Here is a 19,273-nt window from a genome sequence, read left to right as displayed (position 1 = left end):
TGGCTTGCCCCTATTTCGTAGTTCAAATATTCAGTTTTGGCCGATTTTAGGTTTGATAAAAAGTTTCACACAAAATATACCATTTACTATTGGAATTTTCTGCGGCACGTCAAAACCAATGTCTTTAGAAAAATTTTTAGATAATTTTATAAATGAACTACATAATTTATTGGAAGAAGGTATTGAATTCAATAATAAAACATATCGCGAGGAAGTTCATAGCTTTGTATGCGATGCTCCAGCGAAAGCATATTTGAAGATAATTAAGTCACATGGTGGTTATTCTTCCTGTGATAAATATACTGAATCAGGCAATTATGTACAACGAAAAGTTATTTTGAGAAATATTTTAGCCCCGAAACGAACTGATAAATCTTTTAAATTATAGTTAGATGAAAACCATCATGTTGGTATATCATCTTTATTAAAACTTGGAATAGGTTTAGTCACATCTTTTCCAATCGATTACATGCATTGTGTATGTTTAGTTGTTGTGCGAAAACTTGTATAGTCTTGGGTTGATGGACGACCATTACAAACAAAACTTGGTAGTAGATCTACAAATAAAATATCAGAGCAATTAATATCATTGAAACATTGCATTCCTCAAGAAATTAACAGAAAACTTAGGTCACTGTCAGAGTTTCAAAGGTGAAAAGCAACTGAATGGAAAACATTGCTGTTATACAGGGTGCACGATTTATCTGAAGATATTGAAATATCTCGAGAACTATGCATTGGATAAAAAAAGTGATTAATGAAAGTTGTTAGTCTCAAAGGGGGACATCCAATGATACCAAACTCGACCTCCCACCCCACCCCCTGGGGGTGGGGGTTGGGGGCAACTTTGAAATCTTAAATGGAAACCCCCATTTTTTATTGCAGATGCGGATTCTACGCCACAAAATACGTAAATTTTGTTCGAAACTTTTTTTTTGATTCGTGATAGATGGCGCTGTAATCGCAAAAAATTATATTTTCCGCAATTCTCCAGAAATGATCATTAGATTGAGAAATAAAAAAATACCTGTTCAATATTTTTAAAAATATTTTTAAAAAACATAATAACAGTTATTCCCCCCCATCCCCTCGGGGTAGGGTGGTAATGGCTGTGGGTGTATGGCGAACTACGGCTTATAATAAGCCGTAGTTCGCCATACACCCACAGTGGCGCGTCGAGCAGTTCCCTCTTCGATTCGGATTCCCATTTGAGATTTGAACGTTACCACCCACCCTACTCCGAGAGGATGGGGGGGGAATAACTTTTATTATGTTCTTTAAAAATATTGAACAGGTATTTTTTATTTCTCAATCCAATTATCATTTCTGGAGAATTGCGGAAAATATAATTTTTTGCGATTACAGCGCCATCTATCACGAATCAAAAAAAAAGTTTCAGACAAAATTTACGTATTTTGTGGCGCAGAATCCGTATCTGCAATAAAAAATGGGGGTTTCCATTTAAGATTTCAAAGTTGCCCCCAACCCCCACCCCCAGGGGGTGGGATGGGAGGTCGAGTTTGGTATCATTGGATGTTTCCCTTCGAGACTAACAACTTTCATTAACCACTTTTTTTTATCCAATGCATAATTCTCGAGATATTTCAATGTCTTCAGATAAATCGTGCACCCTGTATATGTATTTATGTGTTTGTGTAGCATGCGAGTCCACTACATTAAATAATAAGCCTTCAAATACTTTCGACCAAATCTTCGACAGTTGTTTAGATGTATCAATACAAGAAAAACTATCGGATTCATCGGATTTCTATGATAAAGATTCTTATCATAAAGAGCAATATTGCAATACAGGTATTATACTAATTGCTATTTTATATTAATCAGAGAAGTTGCATATAAAAATTAATGTTAAATATAAAGACCTTACATATTTTTTTCATATCTTTCAGAAATGCAAAATACAATGACACACGATAATCATAAGCAAAAAAAAGAAACTTCAAAAGGTATGTTTTAATATGTTATTACGTTATAAATTTAATAATGAATGAGAATGTCCATAAATAACTTTATATCGTTCATACTGCTTTACAGAAGTGCCGCAAGTAGTTAAAAATGTGAATAAAAAAAAAGAGGAAGCAAGTTTTTCAGCAATATTACGTGGTATGCTTGAAATTTATTTTTCTTTCATTAATTTCATATTCATAATACAATGATTGACTAATGACAATATAAACAATATATTTGCAAAATTGCACAGAAGATTTAACAGCTCGGTTAACAATATTTTTAGATACGAGAAATTACCCTTCTATAAGCACTTCAATTCGTGAAATACACGACATGCGTGGACTAAATTCATCTGGAAATAATATAAACAATAAAGAAAATTTAGAAAAGCAATCGATAGATTCAGAACACACATCTTGTTGTGGTAAATTTTATTTTATTTACATCACTAGTAAATATAATGCAGAACAAAAGATTATTACGAATTATTATAATAGTTTAATTCAATAATGTTAATCACTTGATTCTTTTATCTCTGTTGTTTAGAAAAATGTCGGCGAGGATATTATTCAAAATTTATGACACTTGAACGTAAACTCAACCGGATTATTCATTTTCTGGAAAATTCAAAAGAAGTACAACATAATGTACAACGACAAATTAATTTCTCTTTATTACCGAATTTTCCTCTCAGTACGATGGAAGAAGTAGAAAATTTCAATAACCTTTTGAAGGATGATAACGTTCGGCGACAATTTGTACGTATATTAGTTATTTGCTAATTATTAACACTGTTCGTGAGCGTCCGTGCAAACGGTTAGCACACGTAGATTGCCGGGACCGCTCAGCAATAAACGCGGAGGCGCGCTTGTTGTTACGGTAGCCGTGACGAGGACATGTGGTGGTGGTGGTCAGAACTCGTATATTTCCGGAATCACTTCTTTATTCGTCGTTGCAACGACGGTACATTCCAACGCAAAGACAAACTCAATAACAAAACAAAACTCAAAGAAAATTGATTGATGAAGGCGATCGCACTAGGCGGTAATCAACCAAGAGCGCGATAACAGCGGAAATCGTAATGACTTTTTTCGCGAGCTGAGAACGTTGACTGCCGGTGCGGTTTGAATGCGAGAGCGGAATCAAAACAGTGGCCATGTTAGCGCAACTTTATCGGTTCTACTTCTGATCTGGCGAATGCGGATTGGCCGTGCGTCGATCAGCTGCTCGATTCGTGGTCGCAAAGCCGTCCGCTACCTTTGTTGCGAGTTTGCGATTGCCGATGTTTTCGCGGGACAACAAACTTAGAATCACGGTTGTTTTGAACGAGGATTTAAGCGGCGGCAGATGCGGACCACGATTCTATCAAGCGCCACGCGTGATGTTTACACGCGAGGAAGTCGCTGGTCGATTCCTCGCTCAAAATCCAAATTGACGCTCGCTTTGGTCGTGGCTCACGGTGAATCCCGAACATATCGCCCGCCTTGAAACGGCAGTTTCGAAATCCACCTCGCTGAGCCGATATTGCCTATGGGTTAGTGCAATCGATCGGTAATAAGCACAATTTTACCAAAGGCCGCTTGTACTCAGAATTCGCTGTTTTCACGGTGACGACGCGGACTAATCCATTCGCTCCCGGGTGACATTGAGTCATTCGACCGAGCTCCCACTTACACGGAGGAAGAAGCTGACTCCGAATCAGCATGAGGCGCCCAATTTTAATTGGAGGTTGTATTTTCCGCCATGTACTGCGCTGCTGGAGCGTATTAACATAATCGTGGTACCACAGCTTCCAGAACCGCTGCGTCATCTGCCGGACCAGCTGCCACCGCGTGAGTCGACTCTCCTGAACTTCCAACAACGACGGTTCAGGAGGAACGGCAATCGCGATTAAAAAATGGCCCGGCGTTAACGGCTCGTAATCTTCAAGCGAATCCGATAAAGGGGCGATCGGACGCGAGTTCAGACACGCCTCGATTTTGCATAAGAAAGTCGTCATCTCCTCGAACGTGAGAGTGTGTCCTCCGACAACCCGACGCAAATGCTGCTTTACGCTTTTAATGCCGGCCTCCCAAAGCCCACCGAAATGTGGGGCGGACGGGGGAATGAAGTGCCACAACACTTTATCTGCAGCGGTTTTGTTTTGGAATGTCGGATCTCGGATAGCCGCGCGATACGCGGCGGTCAGCTCTCGATCCGCCCCGACGAATGTCGTGCCATTGTCGGAATAGACCGAATTCGGAAGCCCACGTCGCGCACAAAAATGTGAGTAAGCGTTCAAGAAGGCTTGAGTGGTATACGAGGATACCAGCTCCAAATGCACGGCTCGCGTCGCCAAGCAAATGAAGAGCGCGATATAGGCCTTTCGCGACGCGATTCCGCGACCGGCAGAGGCACGAACAGCCACAGGTCCGGCGTAATCCAGTCCAATATGACTAAAACATCGAAGCGGAGCCGAGACACGAACGTCCGGAAGACTTCCCATCAACTGTGTGGGCACCGCGGCGCGTTCACGAACGTATACGACACAGCGGTGGATGCGCTCGCGAATCAAACTGCGCGCGCGAACCAGCCAGAATTGGCGACGCAAAATGTTCATCGTCAGTTGAACGCCAGAATGCAGAGCTTGACTGTGAGCGTTATCGATAATTAATTTGACGAGCGGATGCGAGGCGAGAACGATCGGATGGCGCGTTGAGAACGAGAGTGGAGCGCGATTTATCCGCCCGCCGACGCGAATCAGACCGTCGCGATCAAGAAACGGTCGCAAGGCGAGGAGCGCGCTCTTGGCCGGGAAAGGTCGTTGAATTGAGAGCGAGTGAAGCTCAACATCAAAAAGTTCTGACTGAATTCCTTTCAGCTAGAAATGCCGCGCACGATCAACCTCGCCAGCGGACAGGGCGAGACCCTTCGCCTCAGAGCTCTGACAATTGAATGGTTTCCGCCGACATAGAGATACAAATCGAAAAATATACGCGGTGACTCGAAGCAACCGCGGCCACGAGGAATAACGCGATGCCAGGTCCCAGTTCGCAGGAAGCTGAACGGCATTCAGCGTCACGATTTTTTCCTCGAGCAATGTCTCCGCAGGCGAACCGACGTTGCTGAGTGGCCATTCGGCCGTCGACCCCGACAGCCACCTCGGCCCGCGCCACCACAGTGAATGGTCGCAAATCTCGCTTCCGAATACACTCCGCGAGGCACAGTCGGCGGGATTGTCTTCCGTCGGAACGTGATGCAACGAAACACCGGGAAGCTGAGACTGGACATCTGCCACGCGATTCGCGACGAAGCTCTTCCATCGAGACGGATGATTAGAGAGCCATGTAAGCACTACGGTAGAATCCGTCCAACAAAAGCACGAAACGTCCCGGAGATTGAGAGACCCACGCAACTCGACAAGTTGTGCGAGCAGCAACGCGGCCGATAACTCAAGACGTGGGATACTAAGAGGTTTGAGCGGGGCGACTCTTGATTTACCCGCTATAATGCTAATCGTATAGCTATCGGAGCGACGGACCTTCATATACACGACTGCAGCGTATGCAACGTTGAAGCATCGGCGAACCCGTGCAGCTCCACGTCAACATCACCGCCTCCCCATCTCGTCCACCGAGGGATTCGCACGCCATCGAGAGCCGACAACTCCGAATAAATGCGCTGCCACCGAGCGCGAAGGTTCTCCGGAACGTCGTCGTCCCAGTCGAGATTGTGCCGCCACAATTGCTGCATAAAAATCTTCGCGGTTATCGTTACCGGCGTGACCCATCCCAATGGGTCATAGAGGCGTGCAATTGCGGACAAAATTTCCCGTTTACTGGTTCGTCGAGCAATGACACGTTAATTTGGAAAACGTCGAGAGACGGATTCCATCCGATCCCGAGGATCTTCAAATGTTCGTCGGTCGCGAGTGACTTTGAGCAAGCGAGACCGTGGTTCTTCTCAGCGAGATCGTCGAGGAGGATTGGCGAGTTGCTCGCCCATTTACGCAACTCGAACCCGCCGTGACGAAGGAGCGCGATCAGCTGATCGCGCGACTTGCGCAAGAGCGGCTGCGAGTCACCTCCGAACAACACATCATCGACGTACACGTTGTTCGTTAGAATAGACGCGGCGCGTGGATAACGAGAACTGTCATCGCAGACCAATTGTTGGATGACCCGTAACGCGAGGAACTGGGCGCATGCCATTCCGTACGTAACGGTACACAACTGATATTCGATCGGTGGATCAGTAGAGGACTCGTGCCATAGGATTCTTTGGTAATCCACGTCCGATCGTCGATGCGAATCTGGCGGTACATCTTCGCGATGTCAGCGGTATACACGTACTTGAAATTCCGCCAGCGGAGCACGACGGCCGGTAGCTCCGCTTGTAATTTCGGACCCGCGATCAAATGGTCGTTTAGACTCGACCCGTTCGAGGTAAGACTCGAGGCGTTGAACACGACGCGCAAACGAGTCGTGGCGCTTTGAGCGCGAAAGACTGCATGATGCGGAATGTAAACATGCTGATCGTTCGTTTCGAGAGAAGCGGGCGCCCAACGCATATGCCCCAAGGTCTCGTACTCGCGTAAAAATTCGCAATACTCGCGATACTGATCCGGCTGACGGCGGAGTCGATGCTGCAGTGACGCGAGATTTTTAACGGCGCGAATGCGAGATTCGCCGATAGCGATGGGCGAGCCGGCTTTGAACGGAAGCCGTACGATATAGCGCCCGTCCGATGCGCGAGAATGCGTTGATCGGAAGTGTGTTTCGTTTATCTCGTCCTCCGGCGCGCGTGGCGAGACATTGATTACCTCCTCGATCTCCCAAAATCGCCGGAGATCGTCGCTGAGCGAAGTGGTCGCGATGCTGTGATGAACGGCAAGTCGACCCGGCAACGGAGCAGCATCACGATGCGAACGCGCGGCTCTCGCGGTTCCTCGGGAATCGCGGATCGGCCCCGAGATTATCCAACCGAAAATTGAATTCTGATCTACCGGCTTTCCGACCGCACCCCTGCGAAGCCCGTCTTTGAGGAGATCGCTATAGAGGTCGGCGCCGATTATGATGTCGATCGGCTCGGAGCCGGTAGGATTCGAGTCAGCCCAAGGCAAATCGGCCAAATGTGACAGAGGCGCAGCGTCAGCGGCCGAACTCGGCGAGTACGCCGTAAGCACATCCAATATCAAGGCGGTAGTGGTAAATGACGGAGACAGCGAATTCTGAGGACTCACAACAATCTTGGTCGCGAAACGGAAGGTGCCGGCGCTCACGCAGCCGACTGCCGAGACCGCGACCGGCATGCGAACGCGCTTCGCCCGCAGGGTTTTCGCGAGTTTTGCCGAAATGAAGGTGATCTCGGAGCCCTGGTCAAGCAGAGCTCGAACTCTGGCCGATCGACCGCCCGTCGTGCCGACCCTAATCCAAGCGGTCGCCAAGAGTACCCGCGCGGGGCGGCAGCAGTCGCAGCAAACAGCGATTGCACCTCGGCACGCGGCTCGACCAACGACGGCGCTTGATCGAGCCCTACCGGCGGCTGAGAAGCAGCTACGGCGCCGGATTCCGCGGGCAGGTGCAACAGAGAGTGATGCCGTTGATGGCACACTCTGCATGTATATTTGCTCTTGCACTCTTGCGCGGAATGATTCTGGCTCAAGCAATTAAAGCAGCGACGATGTCGCTTAACAATCGCACGACGCTGGCTCGGATTTTCACGCATGAAGGAAGGACACGCGCTAAAATAATGATGCGCCTTGCAGAGCGGGCACTGGTTCCGAGTCGCGTCGGAGGCGGTCGCGAGATGCGCGCGCGAGACGGCTGGTCTGCCGGTTAAGCGGCCGGACGAGCCATTTGAAAATTCTTCTAGAGTACGAAGCCTGGTCGCGAGAAATTGATTCAGCTCGAGAAAAGACGGCAAATCATCACTGTCGCTCGCGCGGAGATTCCACGCCTTGCGCGTTACCGAGTCCAGAGTTCGATTCACGATATGTACGAGAGCGTCGCTCCACAGCTGTTCCGGTGTTCGTTTTAAGCTGTTGAGAGAGGCGATCGCGACGTTCACCTTATCATATAGCGATTGCAATTCGCTAGCTGATTCTCGCGTTAACGAGGGCAAGTTAAGCAGCGTATTGAGGTACGTAGACAGCAACCGGCGTTTATTTTCGAAACGCTCCGTCAACGTTTGCCACGCGATTACAAAATTATCGGCTGTGACGGCAAGGCTAGCAATGCACTCGAGAGCGCGCCCGTGCAGACACGACATTAGAAAGTGCATTCGTGCGAAATCTGAGATGTCTTTATTATTTATTATAAGCGCGGTGAAACGATCGCGAAATTGCTCCCACTCGTTCACGGCGCCGTCGAACGGCGGAAGCTTGATAGGCGGAAGATGGGCCAACGAAATGGCAGATTGATTGGATGCAAATTCGGACTTATTGTTTCGACGATGCGATCCAACGTGCGGCTCCAATTCCTCCAAACACTCCGCCATGTAGTCGAGCGAAGCTTGGTAGACCTCCTCAGTGGCCTCGAACTGGTTGTCGTGGAAGTAGTTGATGGACGGCTTGGTAGCCGATGGAACCGTCCTTATGAGCGCGGCGTGGCCATCGAGATAATGGAGCCAGAATTCTTTTAAGGAGGAAATTCTCGATCGCACCTTTGCTGCGCCCTAATTTTTTGAAATTGTCGAGGGCGCGTTCGATTGACCGCTGCAACTGCTGCTGTCGAGCCAGGGCCTCGGTCATGATGTCGCTTCTGACCTCTCACACGCGTTCCCTCGATCGAGAAGAATGACCGGTGTCCTCACACGCTCTCCGATCCGGCTCGAAGGACCAAAATGTTCGTGAGCGTCCGTGCAAACGGTTAGCACACGTAGATTGCCGGGACTGCTCAGCAATGAACGTGGAGGCGCGCTTGTTGTTACGGTAGCCGCGACGAGGACGTGTGATGGTGGTGGTCAGAACTCGTATACTTCCAGAATCACTTCTTTATTCGTCGTTGCAACGACGGTACATTCCAACGCAAGGACAAACTCAATAACAAAACAAAACTCAAAGAAAATTGATTGATGAAGGCGATCGCACTAGGCGGTAATTAACCAAGAGCGCGATAACAGCGGAAATCGTAATGACTTTTTTCGCGAGCTGAGAACGTTGACTGCCGGTGCGGTTTGAATGCGAGAACGGAATCAAAACAGTGGCCATGTTAACGCAACTTTATCGGTTCTATTTCTGATCTGGCGAATGCGGATTGGCCGTGCGTCGATCAGCTGCTCGATTCGTGGTCGCAAAGCTAACCGTCCGCTACCTTCGTTGCGAGTTTGCGATTGCTGATGTTTTCGCGGGACAACAAACTTAGAATCACGGTTGTTTTGAACGAGGATTTAAATGGCGGCAGATGCGGACCACGATTCTATCAAGCGCCACGCGTGACGTTTACACGCGAGGAAGTCGCTGGTCGATTCCTCGCTCAAAATCCAAATTGACGCTCGCTTTGGTCGTGGCTCACGGTGAATCCGGAACAAACACAAATATGCATTATAATTGCTGTACATGAAGTGAAACTTTTTGAATATATATCATATGATTTGAAATATATTTATTACAGATTGAGAAAATGTCACAAATAGGCGGAGAAACTGTAGCTAAAAATGTAAGACATATAATGTCGCAAACCATTGGCTACGAAGTTGCGCAGGCATATACGTGGATAGGACAAAAAAAAGTTATCTTTAAAAAAATCGAAACTTTCGGAGTCAATAATTGGTATTAAATGTTACTCAATATTCGCAGACAGCACTAATGTCAAAAAACGGAACCTAAGACGTCTTTAATATGTCTAAAAGACGTTTTAAAGACGTCTTATGTCCCAGTTTCGGACATTGTGCTGTCTGCAATTTTTTGCCTTTATTGTTCTTTGTCGTAGAAATATACTAATGGCTCCTGCCCATAGGACGCGGCAACTACTTACCACGTGGCGGGAATTCGTGCGATAGCCAAACAATATGCTACTTTCCGTAATAACTTTCTATACGGAAAAAAAAATGATGTTGTATCAACAGCATCAGTATAATTGAAATCAATTTGGTTGACGCGATAACAATATTAATGAACGAAAAACATCTAATACTTGTTTTAATAATTCATTATTTGATCTAATAATATTACTGTATTTGAAAAATTTTATTGTATTACCTATTTATTATTTAGGTCAATCACCTATTTACTCATTCTATACACATCTTTCTTCATTATAATTACATTTAAATTAAATAACTTGCTAGATATATAATTCAGTATAATGTAATCCATGTAACTATATCTGCTGTCGGCTCAACTATGTGAAATAATTAAAGTAAATTAACGGTAGGGTTGACGTTAATGCGGTTAATAGATTTGCATTATTTTGTTGTTTGAAATACAATTAATTTTATCTATATATTTTATATATATTAGTACAAATGAATTATTTGTTAGATGTTACACTTAAATATTATTGATTCATACATAATTGTTTTTAGAGAAAATAGAAATGTTTGTACATTGATTATACATCAGCTTAATGCAATCAACACATATAATCATTGATATTTTTGTGTTTTAATTGTATCAAGCGGAGATATAATCAATATGAAACTATTTTTGTTTCTTTTAAACAAAAAATGCGTACGATTCAATAATATTTAACTATAACACCTGACACATACAATGCTGTTAATTTAATTAGATAAAATACTTAAAGCAAATCAACTACACAATTAATATCATTATGATCAATACATATGCATTCTCTTGTTGATTAAAATACAATTTATTTCATCCACATATATTTTGTATGTTGGTACAAATGAATTATTAGTCAGATGTTACACTGAAATATTATTGATTTATGCGTGTTTGGATATTGTTTGATCGGGACATCCCGTATTATACGATCGCGGGTCGATGACGAATCACGTGTTTCGTCCGAGCTCCTCGATTAGTTTACGCATCACCCAATCGCATGATCGCGTGATCGCGAGTTTCGCGAACATTCTTACGAAAGGGGACCTGAGCTCACTGAACGACCATCGCGGTATCGGTCATTCCTGTCCGCGCGTGTTAGTACGTGCCAACTTCTTTTTCATCATCCGTGCGATCGGCGGGCATAGTTCACGCGCGAGTTAATGCGTGTCTGTTCTCTTGCCATCGTTTCCGTGTGATCGGCGGACATTGTGTAATTGTGTCGTTGTGCGCGCTGCTTTTTTGCCGTCGCTATTCTTGCAACCGGCATATATTGAACATTCGTATTTGTGCCTGCGCCTTCTGGTCGACATTGTACGTGTATTGTATATGCCTCTCATCGTCTTCTGCGCGACCGGCGGACATTGTACGTACAGTCTATGTGCACTCTTATGTCGCCATCTGTGCGACCAGTAGACACATACATTTCTTTATCTTCTAAACAAATAATTTTGGGCATTCCAATGTCCCTCAAAAAACGGCGAGCTGAGAGCACTGCAATCGGCGTTATCGTCAGAAGCGCGAGTCTCTGCTGAGCTCTTCTTTTGTTGTTTGAGTGATCAGTCTGAACACTTCTGTGAAGTTGGCCCCACCTTTTCAAAATTTGAAAAAAAAGAGCAGAGTTCTGACTGCCCCCCAAAGAGTTCTAGAGTTTTCTATTAATAAAAAAAAGAGTTCCGTTGATTAAAGTGGTCAAAACACGAAATAAAGTTATGGGGGGACCAACTTCACAATTGCGTAAACTTCAAAAGGTCATAACTTTCTTACCTTAAACTTTAGCGCTTTGATGCTTAAAGAAAATCGATGGAACTCTTCGGAGGGCTACCAGAATTCTCAAGAAATTGACCGATTTCCGAAAAAAATTTTTCTCTTAGAAAATTCGGCATCTGCGATACTTTGATGAGCTAGAACTTTTTCATTTCTGCTCGAATCGATTCGAGTCATAAGGAAAACCGATAGAACTCTTCGAGGGGCTACCAGAATTCTCAAGAAATTGACCGATTTCCGCAAAAAATTTTTCTCTTAGAAAATTCGGCATCTGCGATACTTTGATGAGCTAGAACTTTTTCATTTCTGCTCGAATCGATTCGAGTCATAAGGAAAACCGATAGAACTCTTCGAGGGGCTACCAGAACTCTCAAGAAATTGACCGATTTCTGAAAAAATTTTTCTCCTAGAAAATTCTGCATCTGTGAGTAGTATGTGGGCAGGTATGGCCCGTCAAAACATTCCCCCTCCACTCGACCCGCCGGCGCCGCTAAACCACGCCCACCGGCGCCGGCGGATCGAGTGGAGGGGGAATGTTTTGACGGGCCATACCTGCCCACGGGCAAAAACTAATCGACTTTTGAAATAAGCAAATTATGACCGTCATTATTAGAGAGTTGACAATTCTGACTCTTGATCAGCTACTTAATTTGCATATTGCATTTGCGGAAAAACTCTGTGGAGCTGTGCCGGATTCGAACCTGGGACCTCTGGGGGCTCTTGGAGTCACGCGTCTTACTACTACGCTACTGGCTATACTCTGATGGAAACTAGTTATTTAGCCTACATACGGAAAGTATCGACGTCACAAGGTTTTGGAAAAACTCTGTAAGGTGTCTCTTGCTGGATTCGAACCTGGCATCTCAGGCTCTTGAGTCACGCGTCTTACCACTACGCTACCGCTATACCCTGATGGAAACTAGTTATATAGCATACATATGGAAAGTATCGGCGTCATAGGTTTTAGAAAAACTCTGTAGGTCTTGGTGGATTCAAACCTGGGACCTCTGGCTCTTGAGTTACGCGTCTTACCACTATACCACCGTTATACCCTGATGGAAACTAGCTATATCGTCTATATACGGAAAGTATTGACGTCACAAGTTTTGAAAAAAACCCTGTAAGGCCCTCTGTTGGATTCGAACCGGAGCCTCTGACTCTCGAATTAAGCCGTCTTACCATCGTACTACTTATCTGTGTGTCCCCATCGCTTTCGAATTCGAAAAAGTAAGTTAAGTTGGGTTTTGTTACAACGAATTGGAGAACGCTGGGGAAGAAAAAAGAGATGGAGAGAAAGAAATATACAACATTTTTATAAAATTCACATTTTATTCTTATACATTTTTCTAATTGTCAGGATTGAACCTGGTACATAGGGATATGATGATCTAGCGATTTGCGCTTACATTGACAAAAGATTTTCTTATACAATCGTACAATTAGCTGATCGTTTCGTTCGCAATCATTGGTAAACAAATTTTTAAAGGTATTGAGGTTATAACCCCTGCACATAAAGTAGAGAAAAATACAACAATAATGACCACAAGTTGTCGATAAGAGACCCTGTAACTGAAAGGTATTCCATCGGTAAATGGTGGAATTTCTTCTAAGACGCAGGAGAAATCGCGAGTCCCAGGGCGGCATCCCGTAGCTGTCAAAGTATGTAGCTGCTCCATTCTGATCGATGTAGAATGCAACCCAGTGCTGTCCTGGACGGTCGTGATTGTCTGTATTAGCGACTATTGCCGTCGATCTCGTCCACACCCTCGGTAGTCTGTCGGCTGGATAGACGCCTGTGTATCTGGCGTTGAGATGTTGCAGTGCGTGTTGAATTTCGAGCGAATTCATATAATTTCGTTTTACCTCTGGTAACGTGATTGTTATAGTTCTCGATGGTTCGACTGGATGTTCCAACCTGGTATTTGTTTCGTTTTCCTCTTCTTCAGACGATGACTCTTCACCCCCCGATTTGTAGGAATAACTATTTTCACTCTCTTCCTCGCCAATTTTGGAGGACAAGCACTGAGCTACATAGACGCTGTCACGTTTCCTGATGTTGATTTGGCTTTGTTCGATGTACCAGTGTTTCAATTTGTATGCGTTGTGTAATGCACAATGATAACGACTGTATTTTCTAAATGCGTGGAATGAGCAAGCTTCTACAAGTTCGCTGGATGAAAGATCATTGGACATCGGCGAGATATTCTCCAGATTATACACGTTTCGGGCTAGTAAATTTTGCAAGTAGCTCGCTTTTTCCCTGCCCTTTGTCATGAAGTCACGAATATGTTTCGTAATTTCACGCAAGCGCGGATAAAAATATTTCGGATTACTCTCTCCATCGTACCACTCGATACCATGATAATGCTGTGAAAGTCAGTTATTTATACGTCTTGATTTTTCATTCAATTCCACAAATGAATACTCTGGAGCTAAGATCCAATGACCGACGAATGACTCATTAATACCGACAATAGCCACCTCCTTGAGCATGTAGACATCGTTGCTATCGCGGAAACATTGTACTTCGATAATGACATCCATGTTCCCTCTGTATACTCTCTGTATACTCAATTTTGCTTTCCCGAAACTATACTTTTCACGTCTCGAAATCGACTGGGCTCTTTTCTCAAAACTTTTACTCAGGAGGGTTATGATATTGAAAATCTTTACATTGGAAGGGAAATGACGTTGAAAAGAAAAGTGGGGACTCATTTTAACCGCTATAATCTACAATGACTTGACGAGAAGAATCTATTTCCAGCACGCTTTCAAATTCAGCATAAACTAAGCAGTTGATCGTTGTTGTGAGAGCTTTTTCGAAGCGTACTTCCATTCGCAAACTACCATGTTTCACAAGGTTCCATTGAGCAGCGCAATTACCTGATAGATCAGGAGTGAGATCGAAGGCGAAAAGAGTATAACCAGCAGGATAATCTTCTCTGGATATAGAATTAGTTTCGTTCAAAAAGTGAATACCCGAGTGATTTTCCCGAGAAAAGGGTGTGATACGCCTCGGCGTAGAGCATCTCGTTACCAGAGAATTTCGGCTGTAACGGCCTGCTAAGGATTTGAGTTCCACCGACATACAGCGAAAAGAAATTTATTCCATAATGCTGGAAATTGAACGGATTTAAATGTCGGGCACCGTTAAATGCTTGCTGTTATCCACAAAACCGACAATTATACGCTTCGGCATTTGCCCAAGAATGACATTGTCCAGTGTTTCTCCTACGACGCCTATGAATCGTGAATGATTTAACTTCGACTCTCGTGAGCGGGTATTTAGCAGTAGTCCTGGTCAACATTTTCGTATGGGCGAGTAATATGCCTGGATTTATTCTAGCTCTTCTAATGAGTAGTGTAGCATCTAAAATGCGTATCCGCGACATAGTATTTCTCTCCATAAGACAGAAGGAATCTTTTGAACGAACAAGTCGCATGAGTACTTCGACACCATTGATCAAAAATTTATCTTGATTGAAAACGTCGCAGTGAAGATGGCCTATGAAATCCAGTGTTCGTCTTCCTTGTACAAAAGCGACTCGAGTCCGTGATTGCAGGGTGTCCCTCCAGGTAGAGCATCCATGTTCCCCGCCGTATCGTTGTACCACAGAACCATGAAGCCAGGTGGGAAGTTTTTACTGGTGAAGCATAATTTAATAACGCCTCTATGTAGGCGCGGTAAGCGTAAGCGTTGTTTGGAGGTGACACGAGTTTTTGGTTGAAATATATGTCGATTTGATTGAACATCGAATGCAGTATATGGTTTACAGGACCTACTTTTGCGGCGGTGGCTCCTGCTACAGTTTCCGTTTCTACGCGTATGCGTAGTGACAGCATGGTGTGAGCAAGATCTATGTATTCTTCTCCATGCCCTGGTACGACGAATTCGATGGGCGCGTCGTCTGTGAGAGGAGACACGGGTTTGTAGTGAATCCATTGCGAGCTCTCAATACTGGTTTGTGTAGGAGGTAGAGTGAAGAGATCGAGTTCACTCTTTAAACATTCACAGGAATGTGTATGAAGAAAGGACATACTTCGAAAGCAAGCGTTTGTTGTTGTTGTTTAGGAAAAAATATCTGACACGGTACGCTTCTTGATAACTCCCCGACGTTTAGCAAGGCCTCTCTCGCTTTTCTTCACTGAACGCTTCTTAGCCGGCTTCTTCGGTAGCTTCTTATACCGTTTTTCCCCTGTACGTTTCTTCGAGTCACTTTCCTCTTACTTGATTTAGAAGCGTTGACTAGACGTTTGGGTGCAGATGATTTGCTGCTGTATCCGCTTAGCGTGACGAAAGGAAACTGTGCTTTTCTGATGTTCGCAGACGTTTTATATCCAGACCCCTCCATCAGTTTATTAATGTGTTCTTCCGCTCTTCTTATGAGATTTGAGCCTGATTCCTTGAGGCGTGTTTAAACAGCTGCTTTCAACGACGTGTTATTCTCCACGTCATCGAGTATATTAATCCCTGCGCGTAGAGCTTCTTTTCCAACGACACGCGCACCACTAGTCAGATAAGGTAACACGCGTCTGAACAGACCACCGAGAAAACTGCCGATACCATGACTACGCTGATACTGTGACCCTACAAAAACTCTCGGAATTCCACCACCGCGACTTCCCCCGGATTGCGCTTCGTAATACTTTAAATAATGGGTCATATCGTGCTAATCACGACATCTAAATTGTAATGTAACTGTCAACGTCCCAAATTCAAATGGTATTCTTTCACCAACCTGATCTCTTATATCTATTTCAATCGTGCGGAAACATGTTAACCGCAATGGAATATAATTCGGTGATGAGAAATGCTTCACCATGTTTCGGCCGTAGGCATATTTATCACCATTGTATTCGATGGGGATTATACGGAGAAGAGGAGAATACACGTCTCCCGTTATATAGGACTCGCAAATGTCGCAATAAACAAAGAGTTTATCGGGTATACCCCGCACCGTACTAGCTGGTTCGTCAGATATAAGTTCACGTTTCGACGTGATGCAAGAGTAAAACCTTCCTTCTCCAGCTTTCTGGGGCGTCACATTACGATTAGTATTGGGATGGTATGCTATACGACCCTGCATAATTTTTGGCAAATTGAGATGAATGAATTCCTCGTTCGGTCTATACAAATCGAAGCCAAGTATACGAGCCACCTTGTTGGAAAACTTCACGAAATGAAGACTATTGCATTCTTTAATATCACATGTGCAGTACACCGTTACTTTACCACCGTGATGAGGATCCTGGCGCCAGGCAATGTGCGTTTTGAGTAATGAGCTAGCGTTGTTTAAAGACTGTAAGAATTCGCTCACTGTGCTGTAAACACCGGAGGTTATGCGGGTAAACCCTAATTTGGGTAGATGATCGTCACCTTTTATGATGATTGATTTGGTGTTTTTGGTATTAATATTTTCTCGCGGCAATGAAATGAATACGAGTTCTGTATCTTCCTCGGGGCACACGTGTAAAAAACTAAAGGGGTATTGAATTTCGGTAAGCGCTACTACCCATAAGCCAGTCAGCTTCACTTCTTGAGGCAATTCCGTAATAAATGAAGTAGTTTGTAGTTATGTTTTCGGGATAGTGTCGCATACTGCTATTGCTCGGTAGTATCATGAGAAACTGGTTTTCCCCCATCATGGTTTGGAAGCAGTTTTATATTCGAAGCAGCTATCCAGGAATTGAATTTAGAAGGTGTGACGTGGCAGCCGGAAAGGCGCCCGTCACAGGCCGACCTTTCGGCCCTTAGGCGAGACTCTCGGGGGGGGGGTGTCGCCTTGCGCTCTCCCCCGTAATAATTAGTGTTAGTAGTCGGAGCGCGCAGGTGGAACGGTCCCGCGTCCCCGAGCTCTGTGCCCCTGGACCTCCTGCGCCGCACATCAGGAGAGGAGGGATCGGTGGAGGAAGGAAGAGGATGACACCCCCTCGGCAAGACCGCCACCCCAGGTGAATGCACTCCTTTAATAATACTAGTATCGGTTTCGTATCGTCGTGAAAGGTTCTCGCTGTCGCTTCCGTTGTCCACAGGCCTGCAAGGATATCGCGCCGAACGGTCGGCGTTCCCGTGCTTGGCGCGTGAACGCCGGCTAAACAAAGCCAGCCTGAACACTGAGATCGGGCGAGTGTGAGCAAGAGAGAGAGAGAGAGTGAGCAAGAGAGTGAGACCGAGCACCCGTCCCGCGGATCGAAAAACAAAGATCCGCGGAAGGATTCCCGTATAGGGAGATTTACCGAGGAACGGGGAGAGACGGGTAGTACGAGACAGCACCAACGGACAAGAAAGTCTGTCAGGGGAGAAGGAGATAAAAAGAGGAGACTCCTATTGTCGCTCTCTAATATCGCCGACCTGCTTCCATATAGTACCGGAGAGATATCGGCTACCGAAAAAGGGAAATACAAGCGAGGGATTTAGTGTGAAGTTTTTGGCGTCAGCAAGCGGAGGAGACGTCAGTGGCAGCGTGTGCCAGAGCGAGCGTGAGAGGGAGACGAGAGGAGGACCACGTCGCCGGGAGGTTCCCGATTGTGTAAGACCTTCCACCTGCATTATCGTTTCGGTGTCGTGAGAGTAAAGAGTCTCGTCAAAGTTATCGGCGTAGCGGGCAATCTCGAATTCGCGAGAGCCCAAGCGGAGTGTATCGTATCGAGGGGGTCGGACCGTTCCGATTCCCGAAATAGTAAAGCTAAAGATAGTCGAAACGCGCCTCGTTATTTTTGTGTTTTCCCGGTCGTTCCCGACTTCCAACGAACCCTTCCCGTCTACCGACTTAAATATCGAAGGGCTACCGGTCCCGTCGACTTCGCGTGTCTCGGCCCTTTGGTGAGGTGTCGCGTAGCGTTGATGAACGGTGCAGCCCGCTGCACCTGGCGCCCAACTGATTTTGTGAGAGCTAGGTTGGCCGAGACGCGCGGACCGACGGCAGTTTGCCGACGGCGAGCGATAATCGCGTCGCAAATTTTTGGCGCCCAACGTGGGATACGATTTCGGCGAGATAATTTCCGCTATTTGGTCGAGACAAAGGAGGATAATTTAAATTAACCGAAAGTCGCGAAAACGACGACACGTCTCGGCTCGTTTTTTTTTTGCTCGACTCGTGTTTACGGTTTTTCGGGTTCCGGGTTGCCGACGCTAAGCACGACTTTCCGTGTTTTCGTTTTTTTTCGGTGGGATTTCGGCACGTGCGAGATCGTTTGTCGCGGTGCAAGAGTTATCGATTATTTTCGCTCAGGGTTTCTTTGCTATTTTTTTTCCCGTGATCACGCTCTGCTCGGGATATCGAGGCTGCTCTCGTTGTGGTGGTGTCCCGGTGTTTGTCTTGGTGGCTACCAAATTGTCGGGGTGATTGTTGGTGTTGGGGGACCATTTTTTTTTCTTTCTCGTGTACCGTTCTTCGTGTGCCGTAACGGCTAATAGCGCCGTTGAAGAGGCTCCCGTCAGGCTGGTCGCTTCCACACCAAAGTTTAGGCTGCGGGTTTCTCGTAACGCTTAGGATTCCCGTTCCGTTTCGTGCGCGACGAGGAGTATCGAAGAATCATGCCGGAAGA

At 45.5% G+C, this 19,273-nt stretch overlaps 1 protein-coding gene and 1 long non-coding RNA gene across 2 annotated transcripts; both read left to right on the top strand.

Moving 5' to 3' along the window:
* The first annotated feature begins 1,637 nt into the window (after nt 1–1,637).
* On the top strand, nt 1,638–2,177 carry LOC112588491 (uncharacterized). Its single transcript, XM_025298657.1, has 3 exons — nt 1,638–1,812; nt 1,911–1,967; nt 2,056–2,177. Exons 1-3 carry the CDS (start codon nt 1,638–1,640, stop codon nt 2,175–2,177), a joined length of 354 nt encoding a protein of 117 aa, XP_025154442.1.
* Nucleotides 2,178–2,676: 499 nt separating this feature from the next.
* On the top strand, nt 2,677–9,954 carry LOC112588495 (uncharacterized). The gene is made up of 3 exons (XR_003112887.1): nt 2,677–2,729; nt 9,564–9,721; nt 9,909–9,954. It is a non-coding gene; the product is annotated as an uncharacterized LOC112588495 (long non-coding RNA).
* Nucleotides 9,955–19,273: the final 9,319 nt, after the last annotated feature.

This window comes from Harpegnathos saltator, unplaced genomic scaffold, assembly GCF_003227715.2.
Source record: "Harpegnathos saltator strain DR-91 unplaced genomic scaffold, Hsal_v8.6 scaffold23, whole genome shotgun sequence".
Classification (NCBI taxonomy): Eukaryota; Metazoa; Arthropoda; class Insecta; order Hymenoptera; family Formicidae; genus Harpegnathos; species Harpegnathos saltator.
This window is presented reverse-complemented; position numbering and strand designations above follow the sequence as displayed.